Source organism: Schistocerca americana, chromosome 6, assembly GCF_021461395.2.
Source record: "Schistocerca americana isolate TAMUIC-IGC-003095 chromosome 6, iqSchAmer2.1, whole genome shotgun sequence".
Taxonomy (NCBI): Eukaryota; Metazoa; Arthropoda; class Insecta; order Orthoptera; family Acrididae; genus Schistocerca; species Schistocerca americana.
This window is the reverse complement of record NC_060124.1, coordinates 117453605-117469154: the sequence shown is the minus strand read 5'-3', so window position 1 is coordinate 117469154 and position 15550 is coordinate 117453605. Positions and strand designations below refer to the sequence as shown.

Here is a 15550-nt window from a genome sequence, read left to right as displayed (position 1 = left end):
GTTGTTTGACTTGCTAGGAGCAACAACTGTTTTGACAAAGGTTATTAAAACCGAAAGATACTGTAATGATATGTACTAAGATTTCCCAGATGCGGTTGATTTGCGAGACTGGAAAGTGCACGTGAAACTAGTGTAGTTGTTTTATTGTGAAGAAGAAAATATAGCAAAGTTAATATGAAAGTATTCTGAGAGTAAGAAATAATTTCAAAAGTAGAGACGTAGTTCAGTATCATTTCCCTAACCAGCATGAAATCTTCGGAGAGGAAGCTTTGTGAGGATCGACACAGCCTTCTGTCCTGCGAAGAAAATAGGCTGCACACAATACGTAAATCACCCGTGAGAGACGTGAGAGTCTTGCACCCCAGTCTCCGGTCATCAGGGAAGCGATAGAATACGTGTCGGGAGATATGCGGAAACAGTGCAGTCGTTGTCGTAATGCAGAAATGGAGTGATTGATCTAATGTCCAAAAGGGCATGATCATTGGCTTTTGGGGGCCAAGGGTGAAGCATTTCTGAAATGGCTAAATCCAGGAAATGGAAGATTCAAACACAAAAAAACTGGTAATTACTAGAAGAGAATCCATTCTTACAAAGGCTTAGATTCTGCTTGTGGAAATGAGTGCAGTTCTGCCATGAAGTGGTGATGACATATACACTACAACAAAATGTTGTAGCTAAACATCTCAACAGAACATTAATGGATATAGTAGGGTTGCTGTTCCAAACAGCCACAACAACAAAAAAAACCTTATTAACTGTGGACTGTTAGGAAGAATAGTGTACAACATTTACATGTGAAAGGATGTAAAGTTTTTGTTCAAAGACCCAAACAAAGATTTAATTCTAAATCATCCATAAGGACAGAAAATGTATTGTTATTGGATAGTCTCCATGTGGCTGTGAATATGGAATCTGGATGCCAGACACGAAACAGGTTGTGGAATCTATGGATTGTATATTCAAAGAATTATTGAATGGCAAATGCTCAACTGAAAATAGGAAACAGAGTTTACTGAACTGTAAAATGGAGGTGCATTACCAATTCCAAGTACTGAAGATGAAATCTGCAGTAAAAGATAAGATTCAGGCACTGAAGAGGAATTTTATGGTTGCTCAGATCAGGTGAAAAATTTGAAAGAACACTTTTATTAATCTAACACAACCAAGATCTTGCGGAACACAACAAAACTTCATGGAAATGATCCAGTATATTTAAACAAATGTCATCAAATGTCACTGCATTCTGAACAGAAAGTTTATACTGAAAAAGCTCAAACAAATGATGTGTGAGGAAAGAACAATGATGAGCCATTATCCTAGTGTGAAGCAGTTAATTCTGATGAAGCAGCTGAATGGATAATTTCAATGAATGCAAAAATTAACTTCTTGAACAATCATATAGATAAATTAAGAACAAAACTTACAGCTGTAAAAACTATTTCATCAGAGAGAAAATAATGGATGAAACAATTGACATTCGGAGTATTTTGACAGATAAAAATCAAGCATTCTTGTTAACAAAGAATACTAATTAATGTCACTGTAAGACAATGTTTAGAGCTTACTTTTAGATATCATTTCGAGGAGGGTGAGTATTAAGAGTTAAAAGTTAAGCAAGTGGATGACGGCTCCTTTATTTGTTGTGTTTTTGTAATCAGATTCTCTTTGACATTTCCTTTTCCGGAAAAAAAAAAGGAGTCAAGTTTTTATTGTGTTAAAAGAAGAACAATTAGTTCCTCTGCTGTAATAGTGTATGCTGTTTTCTTTCAATAAATATTAATGTGTGCAATGCAACTGTTTATTCTACTCCAATATAAACATTAAGAAAGGAAGGCCAAGAACGAATCACTCTCAACAAAATGAGCGAGAGACAGGGATGTAGTTTTTCACACCTGTTGTTCAGTCTATACATCGAAGAAGCAATAACAGAAATAAAAGAAAGATTAAAGAGTGGGATTAAAATTCAGAGTGAAAGAATATCAATGATAATATTCACTGATGACAATGCTATCCTCAGTAAAGGTGAATAAGAATTACACAATCTGTAGAACAGAACAAACAATCTCATGAGTAGAGAATAAGGATTGAGAGTAAACCGAAGAAAGGCTAAAATAATGAGGGACAGCAGTGATGTATCTTGATTCGTGACATGTGCAATATCAGAGATTGCACGTTCATGCAGTTCACAGGCCTGCTTATAGTGGCCACATGGGTCGGCCCTCTGGTGCGCTCTGGTGACCCACCAAAGAAACGATATGATTTAAGCAATCGCAAATGAGTGCTCAGCATATTCTGTAAACCATGTTACTGTTGTCCATTCAATGTGTTCAGTGCTAGGTGAACCTGTATTTCATTGTATCTTACATTGGCTCTATAAAGTACTATGTTCCCTAAATCATGTTTGTTCTTGCTGTAACAAACTCGGCAACGAGTAAGGGTTATGTTTTCTCCATGTGTTAGTGTCTGCGCTAAGTCACCCCACAAACATCTCAATGAAGAAATACTCCAATGTATCATCACCCAGCAGCAAGCATTCATAAAACAACAGTGGGCTCTTACCACCACTCTCAATCAAGTGGCACCTGTATGTTCACAGCAGGTTACTGTTCCATTGGAGCAACCATTGCCCTTTCTGGCATATAATGAATCAAATGAAGACCGGGACTCCTATGACATATGATTATTCCAATATTTCCAGGTTTTTCACATGGGTGATGTGAACTTGTATAGGGCTTCCTTTCGTTCCTGGCTTTCACTGTGCATATATCAGTTGTTGTGCCAACTTGCACCTTTGCAAGAACTGGCCAGCTTATCACATGATGAAATGTGCAAGCTTCTGTCAACTTATTTCTGTGATAGAATACATGTCACAGCAACATGTGTAGAATTTTACGATTGTCAGTAATGCTCAAACCATCCTTACTCACAGTGTTTGGACTGCAGAATTACAAAGGTTGATCCATTGTCGTAAATTTGTCACTAGTACCAGTCAGTAATCCTAAACTCATTGCATAGTGGATGATGATATTATTCGTTTGGCCCCAGATACAGAAGTCCACGAGATAACTGCATGAAAGGAGGTATTGGAAGTTGTTCAGTCAAACCCTGTTAGCCACACTGCAAGTTTTCAAGAGGACAGGGAAGCCATTGCAGCAGTATGACCTCCGACTCAGTATTACTTGAGGAAGTATTGCTTACAGCCAGCAGCAGTAGACAATGTCAGAACGACGGCATGTGCTCCCCTTCTGTGTTGCCCATACTGCTTTGTCAAACACGAGCGTGGTGCATGCCCTAGGCGTTGGGCTAATTGCAACAAGTGCCGAAAGATGCCACACTGCATCGGTGCGTAGCTCCTCTTCAAACGTGGTCAACACAGTAGTATTGATGGACATAAAATATATCTTTATAGTGACTACCTCCCAGAACAAATTGTTTATTGACATCATCATCATCAGTGTTCTGCCTAAAGGCAGGTTTTCACATGGTAGTTCTCCAGGCTGTCCAGTCTTCTGCCATCCTCTTCAGGTCTGCATAATTTCCTGTTCCCTTTATGTCGTCTATCACCTTGTATCTCCTTCTTCCTCTCAGTCTTCTCCCACAAAGCAATCCTTCCAAAGCATCTATTAGCAAGCACTCCCTTCTCAATGAATGTCCCAACCAGTTCTTTATCCTTTCTCTTACAACCTTCACCAGACATCATCTCTCACCAACCCCTTCCAATACTCTTTCATTACTCACTCTTTCCATCCAGCTTATTCTCTCCATTCTCCTCCACATCCACATCTCAAATGCTTCTAACCTTTTTCCATCCTCTCGTCTCAGAGTCCACGTTTCTCGTCTCAGAAACATTAATTATTGACATGTGTGTGTTTAATAAACACTAAAAATGCAAGTGCACACAGGAGCAGCTGTGACTTAGGTAAATGCACGCACAAACATATGTAGACTTGGGCTTCTTCACCAGTCTTCTTACTGGTTTGATGCGATCGACCACAAATTCTTCTCTGGTGCCAAACTCTCCATCTCAGAGTAGCACTTGCAACCTACATCCTTAATTATTTGCTGGACGTATTCCATTCTCTGTCCTCCTCTACAGTTTTTGCCCTCTACAGCTCCCTCTAGTACTGACGAGGTCATCCCTGATGTCGTAACTGATGTCTCATCATCCTGTCCCTTCTCCTTGTCAGTGCTTTCCACATATTCCTTTAATCTCTGGTTCTGTGCAGGGCCTACTCATTCCTTACCTTAACAGACCACCTAGTTGTCAACATTCATCTGAGGCACGACATCTCAAATGCTTCAATTCTCTTCTGTTCTGGTTTCCCCACAGTTCATGTTTTACTACCATACAATGCTGTGCTATAAATGTACATTCTCAGAAATTTCTTCCTCAAATTAAGCCAATGTTTGATACTAGTAGACTCCTCTTGGCCAGCAATGCCCTTTCTGCCAATGCTAGTTAGCTTTTGATGTCCTCTTTGCCCCATCTGTCATTGGTTATTTTGCTCCTTAGACAGCAGAATTCTTTTACTTCATCTACTTAGTGACCATTGATCCTGATATCTAGTTTCTCACTGTACTCGTTTCTGCTAGTTCTTATTAGTTTCGTCTTTTTTCAATTTTCTCTCAGTGTACATTCTGTGATTATTAGACTATTCATTCCATCCAGCAGATCATGCAGTTCTTCTTCACTTTCACTCAGGATAGCAATGTAATCAGCAAGTCAAATCACTGATATCCTTTCACCCTGAATTTTAATCCCACTCTTGAATCTTTCTTCAATTTCTATCATTGCTTCTTTGACATATAGACTGAACAGTAGGGACAAAACATTACGTCCCTGTCTTACACCATTTTTAATCCGAGCACTTCGTTCTTGGCCGTCCACTCTTATTATTTCCATTTGGCTCTTGTGCATATTGTGTATTACCCATCTCTCCCCTAGCTTACTCCTACTTTTCTCAGAATTTTGAATATTTTGCACCATTTTACATTGTCAAACACTTTTTCCATGTCAACAAATCCTATGAAAGTGTCTTGATTTTTCTTTAGTCTTGCTTCCATTATCAACCGCAATGTCAGAATTGCCTCTCTGATGCCTCTACTTTTCCTAAGGCCAGACTGGCGTCATTGATCACTTCCTCCATTTTCTTTTCCATTCTTCTGCATATTATTCTTGTCAGCAACTTGGATGCATGAGCTGTTAAGCTGATTGTGCAACAATTCATGCACTTATCAGCTCCTGCTGCCTTCAGAATTCTGTGGATGATACTTTCCAGACAGTACGTTGCCAGACTCATATGATCTACATACCAACGTGAACAGTCGTTTTGTTGCTACTTCCCCTAATGATTTTAAAAATTCTGGTGGAGTGTTGTCTACCCCCTCTGCCTTATTTGATCTTAAGTCTTCCAAAGCTCTCCTAAATTCTGATGCTAATACTGGAACCCCTGTATCTTCTATATCGCTTCCTGTTTCTTCTTCTAACACGTTATCAGACACATCTTCCATCTCATAGAGGCCTTCAATGTACTCTTTCCACCTATTCGTTCTCTCCTCTGCATTTTACAGTGGAATTCCCATTGGGCTCTTAATGTTACCAACCTAGCTTTTAATTTTACAGAAAGTTGCTTTGACTTTCTTATATGCTGAGTCAGTCCTTCAGACAATCATTTCTTTTTCGATTTCTCCACATTTTTTATGCACCTGCACTTCCATTTAATTTCATTCAACAACTTGCATTTCTGTTTTCCGGAATTTCACTGAACATTTCTGTACTTACTTCTTTCATCAATCAACTGAAGTATTTCTTCTGTTACCTACAGTTCCTTTGCAGTTATCTTCTTTGTACCTACGTTATTCTTTCAAACTTCTGTGATTGTCCTTTTTAGAGATGTCCATTCCTCTTCAACTATACTGCCTACTGAGCGACTCCTTATTGCTGTCTCTATAGCCTTAGATAACGTGAAGCATGTCTCGTCATTCCCTAGCACTTCTGATTCCCACTTCTTTGTGTATTGATTCTTCCTCACTAATCCCTCAAACTTCAGCCTACTCTTCTTCAATACCACATTGTGATCTGCATCTATTCTGCTCCTGTGTATGCCTTACAATCCAGTATCTGATTTTGGAATCTCTGTCTGACCATGATGTAATCTAATTGAAATCATCCTGTTTCACCCAGCTTTTCCAAGTGTACCACCTCCTCTTGTGATTCTTGAACAGAGTGTTCTCTATTACTAGCTGAAATTTATTACAGAATGCAATTAGTCTTTCTCCTCTCTTATTCTCTGTCTCATGCCCATATTCTTCTGTAACCTGTTTCTTCTACTCCTTTCCCTACAACTGCATTCCAGTTCCACATGACTTAGTTTTTCATCTCCCTTTATTTACTGTATTATCCTTACTATAACCTCATATACTTTCTCTACCTCTTCATCTTCAGCTTGCAATTATCGTTGTCAGTGCTGTTTTGCTGTCGATTCTGATAAGAACAACCCTATCACTGAACTGTTCACAGTAACACACACTCTGCCCTACCTTCCTATTGATAGCAAATCTTACTCCTGTTATAGCATTTTCTGCTGCTGTTGATATAACCCTAAACTCATCTGATCAGAAATCCTTGTCTTCTTTCCATTTCACTTCACTGACACCTACTATATCTAGATTGAGCCTTTCTATTTCCCTTTACAGATTTTCTAGCTTCCCTACCACATTCAAACTTCTGAGATTTCATGCCCCGACTCGTAGAACATTATCCTTTTGTTGGTAATTCAGTTTTCTCATAGTCACCTCCCCCTTGGCAGTATTGTTGTTTTGCGTTCTTCCACCATACACCTCTTTCGCAATCTCCAATCACTGTTTTCTGTTTTGCAGTGTATGGCTCTTAAGTGCAATCTTGCCAAATCTGAATTTTTTCAGCTGTCTATTGGGTACCTAAGTTTTGATGTTTCTCACTCAGTGGTCCAGCCATTACGTCACCATGCTGATGCAACTGTGGATGTTTTTATGTAACATTGCGTACAAAAATAAACTGGGCACATCCACTGTTTGCATAGAAACGTGCCTTTTTTCTGGTCACCCCACTTGTGGCCGAGTGTTCACTTTGCTTAATCTAAGCATCAATCTGTCCTGTGTCTGCTTACTTTGCAGCATCTTGTGTTGGCTACAGATGCCTCTCAGCATGGTCTTGGCATGGTTTAGGCACACAAATATGTGGACGGGTCTGAACAGCCCATGCAATGGTATTCTCAGATTGAAAAGGAGGCTTTAGTGATTGTGTTCCCCTCATAAAATTTCACGTCTTGTGTGTTTGAAAGTTCCATTTAATCACAGATCACAAGCTGTCTGTTGCTCTTTTTAACACTTCAGTTTCCATGCTCAACAAGGTAGTGCACTGTTTTTAGCAGTGGCCTCTCTTCCATTATCATCAGATCCATTAGCAGCCGATGGCACAACATGCCCATGCTGGCCGATGCTAATGCCTTATCCATTTTCGATCAGGATGAGTTTCTTTGTTTCTACTTATATCCTGAATATCGAACATGGTCAATGGTTTTCCCATTGCTAGCACCACGACAGCACTGGCCATTGTCACAGATCCTGTACTTAGTCAGGTCCTTTCTTTTGTGCACCTCAAGCGGCCAGAAAAACCCCCAGGCTGCACCTTGGCTCCCTTGCATAGACATTTCTCCCTCCAGCACTGCCTTTCTGTGTGACTGGGTCCTTTTATCACCTATGGAGGACACTGTCTCTGGGTTGTGGTTCCTACTTCCTTACGTCATAATGCACTGTGGCTTCTGTACGTCGGTCATTGGGGGACCTCTCACACCAAAGCTTTGACCTGTTGGCATAAATGGGAACATTATGTGGCTTACTGACACTTGCACTCACTGTGTTGAGTAATAGGTGACCCTGCGGGCATTTTTTCTGTCCTGGATGATGCTGAAGCACCCATGGAATCACCTACATGTCAATGTTTCTGGGTCCTTCCACAATCAGTACTGTCTCGTGGTAGTTGATGCCTATTTCAAGTTGCCCTTCATGGCACGTTGTCTGTCCACATCAATGGCGACCACTATTTTGGCCCTGTCTAAGATTTTTGCTGTTGAGGGACTTCCATATACCGTTGTCACCAAGAACAGTCCCTTGTTTGTTTCTCGAGAATTTTCATCTTTTTGTCAGGCAACTGGCGTTCACCATCTCACAGCTCCGTCATTCCATCCTCAATCTAATGGCGAGGCTGAAAGCATGGTTAGGACATTTAAAGCTCAGATGCGAAAGTGTATATCTGGAGGTCCCCTGGAGCTGCTTTAAACCATTTTGTGAGTTCACAACTTTTCACTCCAGTGGGAGACAAGAGCCAGCAGAGCTGCTACAATGATGCCAACTACCGATCCTCCTCCATCTGCTGCACCTGATGATGCATTCGTCAGCCTCGCTAGCTCTGTGACAGCTCTGGCTACATGCGCTTTTCTGTGTTCAGGATGAATTGGGTTCCTGCCATCATTAAGTGTCACCAGGGCCACCCCTATGCGTCATTCGCATTCATGACAGGAGGAAGCCCCGTCATTTTGACCAGCTACAAACAGACACAGTGGGGGCTGTTTCAGAGGGACCACTGGCTCCAGTGTCTACCCAGGTGTCACATCCCTATCCCATGCACCTGCAGCGTCTCCCTCCTGCATTCCTATCTTGTACACTTTCTGCATCTCTCCAAGCCACCAGAAACCTTCCCTCAAATTCCCTTTCCACACACCACCTCTTTTTTCCCCTCAACTAAACCACTTGACACAACCCCTCACCTCAATCTACCCGCTACGACTGCAGTGTATTCAGATAGCACAATGGAGCTGTGTGTGTGCACATAGGTATCTGAACTCAAGCTCGAGAAAGGATTCGTCTGAAAACTAGGGACATTTCATTCTATTATGTCAATCTGCTGATGACCTAATGCTTTCACTTTTCAGTGAGTTGTTTCCTTCACTCCAAAATAATTACGACTTGGGAATATGATCACGGGGCATTATATTTGACAATCGATCTCACATGAATAAAAAGTCAGCGATCAAAACAGAAGGTTCGTGTAAATGAAACAAGACAATAAGTTGTAATATGTCTATGGTGACAGATTTTTGGGAGTTGTCAGATGTCACCACGTTTTGTTATTTGGAAAAGATAAGAATGCTGAGGGCTCTTGTTGCTTAAGGTAACTGAGATGTTCACTTAGTGCACTGAAATAGAAGCAAATGAAGTCAATTCTTGCATTAGAACAATGAACCCATTCATTTGAAGGTGACAGTGATAGCCGAAGGCTTCAAAATTGTTACACACGAAGCTTATTCCCAACATTTGATGCCCAAAAATCGCTAAATGAAAATTAATTTATATCAAATGCACAGACTGTAAATTTCTCTTATGAATAATTTTAAAGAAGGAAATTTGCTCAAGAAGGTGCATTACATTGCATGGAGAATAGATTGAGAAATATATAGTTTGCTTACATTTAAAAAATGTTATTTATGTGGTTTGTAGCAAATTTATAAACTGTATCACTTGACTGAACAAAAACTTAAGGAGTGAAACATTATAAATTTGTAAAATAAAATCTTAAAAAATCCAAATGGATGATATATGAATACTATGTAATCCCAACTGTTGCTGCAGCACCAATATTTCAACCTTCAGCATGAATTCACTGTCAATTCTCAGCTAACAGCTGTTAATGGCAGGTCACTCACCTTTTACTGGTGCATGACCTGTTTTCTTTTTAGAGAAACCTTCTGGCTCGCGGACTTTTATGTAGGTACCACCACATTTGGCCTGATGATTTGCCCACCAAAAGTCAGTGGGCCCAGGAGGTCGATTCATTGCTCGTTTTACCATACCAAAATAAGGTCGCCACTTCTGGCATGGGCCATTGCACCGCCACCAGTGTTGCTGATAAAGCTTCACTTCATCATGAAAGTTATGGTACACAGATATTTTGGTGCCTGCTTCTTTGTTGATGCGATACATGTGCTTGTGGAATTCAGGTCCATGGCCATCTCGGTCCCGATCATTGTTTGTCACAAAGAGGTAGGCGTGTATCATTTCATGCTGAAATTGAGATATAAACTAAACACAACCGCCAAAACGTATAACAAATTTAATTTATTAAGATAAACTAAATCTGGAACATTAACACCAGCATAACAATACACTCCCTGAAAAACCCATAACAAAGGTATTTTAAGACAACTCATCTACAAATATGATGTTTGACCTTTAATCATAGTATCTAATTAATGTGCATATGGAAATGAAATAATTAGCCACACCTTGAAAACAGCAGACACCATACAAAGGGATAAACACTAAAAAAAAAGAGAGACTGACAATATGGAAATTTAGTTAGCAAACAATACCACAGAACAATTAGAACCTGTTAGCATGCTTTGACAAACTCTTCAACTACATGCCACCAACAGAGAAGTAAATCCCCAACAACAGCAGTGACATGAAGTCTCATGAAAATCATCTGCGGTAATATACTTATCACCAAAGACTTCGCAAAGTAGCATTCAAAGCTGACGAAAACTCTCATAAAGGTGGATATTATTGATGATGCCAACTTTTTATGTAAAGCAACTGGAATAAAATATTAGCGTTTATGGGAAATCTTATTACAGCATTTGACCTAAAATATAGTTGATTTATTGAGCTCGTAACCTTCACTTGTCAATCATCATATTACACTACAAGAAACAAGTAAAAAATTAGTAATGCAAGAAACATTACAAAAATTAGTAATACAATTAATTCATATAAAATTATCACTAATGAGATGGAATGATATACTGAAGTTAACATTTATGTCCTGAAAATGAAGTCAGATTTACATAAGATTTTCATCATCAACCTTCTTAAAGTACAAACTTTTCCACCAACTAATAACATCTCAGTATCGGAGTGTCATGTAGCTCTTTTTCGGTAAACCTAATTTCATGTTTAGAATGGGAAACAGAGTGAGCTGGAATATTTCCATCTACTCTTATTGCACTCCTGCTAACTATTATTTCTTAATTTTCATCTAAACTTAGTTAGCTACATTGTGTATATGTAGTACATGCCCTCATCTGTCCAAAACAGTATTTAGACCATAGTCCATGCAAATGTATTATTCAGAGAATAATTTTTTAGGTGCAGATTAAAAGAGCATATTCAGGTTTTCTAAAAACCATATTAATTAAAAGTAATGACAAATTTCAAGTAAGCTGATCAGTAACTATCGCACTTTTGAAACAAACCATTAAAAAGACCAGAACCCAGACTTTGCAGTAACATGTTTTAATTTTACTGAAATTATTTGAAAACATGCACGGAAAAACAGGTTAACCCTCAAATGAAAGATTTGGAGATAAGTGCTGGCATCTGTTGCTGGGTATAGGATCTATCAAAACAGACACTGATCTAAACCCTAAATATCACAGAGGATGTAATATAACACAGAGAATTGCTTGTGTTTCACCTTTCATTACTAATGTGACATTGACTCTCAAATATGATGGACCAAGACTAATAAAACCTGTCAAGCTAAAGGATTTACAGCAATTACTAAATTACATTCCACCAGTTCAACATGCACATTATAGGAACCTTAAACCAGAAACATTATCTGAGAACATTAATGATGACACATTGTTTGCTATCACCGATTATTGTCAATAATGATCGTGTGTGTGTGTTTTTGTGTGTGTGTGTGTGTGTGTGTGTGTGTGTGTGTCCTTCAGAATAAGTACATTTAGAAAACATTGAGCCTGGTATACAATGTTAACAGTAATAGGAAAAAAATTAACTACAGTTAATGGTGATTTGTGATTGTGTATTTGTGTATATTTGATAATGCACAAGCAAATCTTTACATAATGTTGAACTTCCTTATCAATTATTATTTTTCATGTTATACTGTAATATAAAGGCCATGACGGATCAGAAACATTAACTGGTCCATTCTGTATGGGTTACTGTAAAAAGAGAGAGAGAGAGAGAGAGAGAGAGAGAGAGAGAGAGAGAGAGAGAGAGAGAGAGAGAGAGAGAGAGAGAGACTAAAATAATTAGATATATATTTTCCAGCCTGATTTACAAAACCCCCTTTCTCTCCATTTCTAAATACTGTGGGTTAGTCCATTTTATTGTGCACTTCTTCAATTTAACTTAAAAAAATAATCAGCATTGAAATCCAGATACCGCAACAACTACTGTTTCCTTCTGGCCCATTATACCCGTTTAATTGCCAAATTTGACACTATACTTTTATTGCCACAATTTGTCTGGACCAAATGACATGCAACTTTAATCAAACAAGTCACTAATTAAAAATTTTCATAATTTATCACAATTTCAAATATGGCAACTGTATTTATTATTGCTAATTTCCAGCACAGATCTGCAATTGTTCTGTAACCTTTTGCATTTTATTACCCCACTATATATTTTGTTCAACAACGCTTTGCTGGAATACATTACTTATCCAAATATGTAAATTATAGCCTAGCAGTTCTACAAACAAATATGTATTTCCCAAAATCCAAATGTATTTGTAGGCAAGTTTTTAAATAGCACAACCCAACCAACAGTCTTCAGTCTGTATTTGATCAGTACATGACCTACATTCCTGTGAAAATCCGCTATCAGTCAACATCATTTAGTAACTTCTATTACCTTTTATGAACTATTTTGACTCTATCTGTGAGTAAATGCCACTTCAGTCACATCTTTTCATTTCTATGAAAGATTAGAAAGTATGTAATGCTCAATAACTGTGTAATTGAAAGTCAACTTTGATATCCAATTGAAAGATATGTAAACGAAAGTGCACTCTACATAATTTGCCACTGTCATACTGATTAGTAGGATGCTGAAAGTGCCTGCCTGTGAACAACATTTTATGCGAGCGCTGATAGTGCTCATCATATTGTGACGAGTGACAATAAATGTGGAAGAAGTCACGTTAATGAAAAACCATGTCATGGACATTGTCAGAGTATTTCCCATAAAACCAGTTTTCCAGCATTCCACTAAACTTTTCTCACTAAGACACCAAGTGCAGAACAGAATTCACAGTTAGGTAACATTTCAAATGTTCTTATCTTTCACGTTGTTTAGTATTTTCATTCTCTTGTATTTGGGAGCCACCATATAATTTTAATTGACAAACAGGACTCATATTATCTTAATTTCTTGTGTTATACAAATGATCGAACTGATTTACTGAGAATAATTATGATTTGTTGTATAAATATATGGCTATCTCATTGGTATACAAAGGGGTGTTGAAAATTCCATGGTTTTAAATAGATGACAGCATGATTGTCTTGAGTGTGCTGCACATGTCTGGAGCAATACATTACTAAAACTTCTCCAGCAAAAAATATGATACATAATTACACATTTAAAACTGCTGTGGTACACAGTCTTCCCTGTGTCAATGGCAATGGATAATATTTGCATTGTAAATGCAAAGCTCTATGCTTAACTCAATGTACTGGGCAATTATAATTAAACTGATGGTGTTCTGAACGCTGTGGTGCAGGCTGTATACTCCACAGGATGCTGAAACATCATAGGTATGTCCTTAATCTGTGCACTCGCAGGGTATGTGGAAAAAATAATAGTTTCACTTTCTGACACCAGGTGAAAGTACGGCACTATAAGTAGTCATAATGTGAAGTGTTTTCTGTTCTGATATGAGTGGACTGTTTGTTGCTTGGTGATGCACGTTGATTTTGAGAAGTGACTGTTGGGTAAAGAGTTTAAGAACGTTAAAGTTTTATACACAAAACACAATGGCTATTGGCAAGAAAGACCATGCACTACTGATAAAGTTGTTTTGTCACAACAACAACAGCCCTGCATTGTGGAATATCACAGACAGAAACAGTGCCTACGTGGTGCACAACAGAAAAAGGGATGCAGCCAGTTCCATGGCAGTAGTTGTAGAAGTTGCTGTTGCTATAGCCATAGCCAGTTATGCAGTACATGTCTTCTGCAGCCAGTGCCCGACCTGTGTCACAGGAACTGTCTCTCCCCTGATCAATGGTTCAAAAGATTTTCTGGCACATTTTACACCAATACCTCTCTAAGAAACAAAAGGTGCACTAAATGAAGCTCCAACATAGGTTACAATGCCTTGACTTTGCCCCTCATTTTTCGGTACGCAAGGAAAGAATAGCGTCACTGGGGTATATTCTTTGGGCAGACGAGGCACACTTTATATATATCCACTGCACATAGATTATGCGACCGAGTGGTGTGATTTTTTCACAAGATCCTTCATTCTCTCTGATTTTTTAAAAGGAAATGACACCTTGTGGGCCTGTAAGGTCAACAGTGACATACACACATTACAAGGACCAGTTTTGCAAGAACAAAACTGTGTCTACACCACTATTTTCATGCAAGAATGGGCGACACCACATGTTGCTTGCCAGGTGAAAGATTTGGTTTGAGAAACCTTCAGTAATGACAGCCTCATCTCTGTACAATTTCAACACTCGCAGCCTTCGAGATCCCTGATCTAAATCCATGTGAGTCCTGGTTGTGGGGATATCTGAAAGGTTACATCATCTAACAGGGATGTATCCAGGTTCTACCTGATTGGAAGCATCATATGGTGACATACTGCTCCGATTACACTGTATATGATGTGGGTAGCTGTTGACCATGTCTTGTCACAAATACAGCACATCACTGAGTCAGGAGACCATGCTGAACACATGTTGCAACTTGTGACCATATCCTGATAAACATGCCACAACAATTTTTTGCGCGTGTTTGATCGTTTCTCCTCTTTTCCTGCGCCCACACCACACTGTGACTGCTTACAGCACCGTATTTTCACCTGGTGGAAAACTTTGTGGAATAATTATTTTTTCCTGCATACTACATGACTGCACCAATTAATGAGAATACCTATAATGTTCCAGTGTTCTGCAATGTAAACAGCCCACCCCGCAGCACTCAGAACACTGCCAGTTTAATTATAACCACACGACAACATGTAATAAGTTCTTATCTAGATCCAGTTCTAGAAGCTTCATATTGCATTCCTATGTTATTTTTGTGGCATTTCTTGTCCTTTTGACAGCTGGGTCCTAAATTGGACCACATTCGTTTTTGAGAAGCTCAGAGTTAGTCTGTTTAGCAAGAACCATAATCCAAATCTACCTATCATATTACTGATTCAATCAGGGACTTTTTCTTTGCTTCAGTATTTTCAATTAATAAATATGTTTACTCTGTAAACAGAACTGGTGGAATGTGACAGATGAGCAAATATTAGCACATAACAAAAATGGCTCTGGATCAAGAATCCAGCCTAGAAGGCTACCTCGTGTCCTTGTTCTCCATTTTGCTTCAGGTTACATAGGTATGACATCAGCTACTGTAACAGACTGTCTCTAACCTCATAATTATCTAGTTTGTGAATCAGTGAGGCATGTTTTATTGAGTCAAAGGGCTTTCTGAAGTCATAGAAATTCTTGCCTAGTGAGGTGTTAATCTAAAC

At 38.8% G+C, this 15550-nt stretch overlaps 1 protein-coding gene across 2 annotated transcripts in view; it reads right to left on the bottom strand.

The window, feature by feature from the left end:
• The window catches only part of LOC124619471 (DNA-dependent metalloprotease SPRTN), a 66457-nt gene that overhangs the window by 17224 nt on the left and 33683 nt on the right, over positions 1-15550 (bottom strand). For both annotated transcript variants that reach the window (XM_047145872.1, XM_047145873.1), the window contains one exon: positions 9744-10101. In XM_047145872.1, the coding sequence (XP_047001828.1) occupies positions 9744-10101 (358 nt within the window). The remainder of the gene's footprint in view (positions 1-9743; positions 10102-15550) is intronic.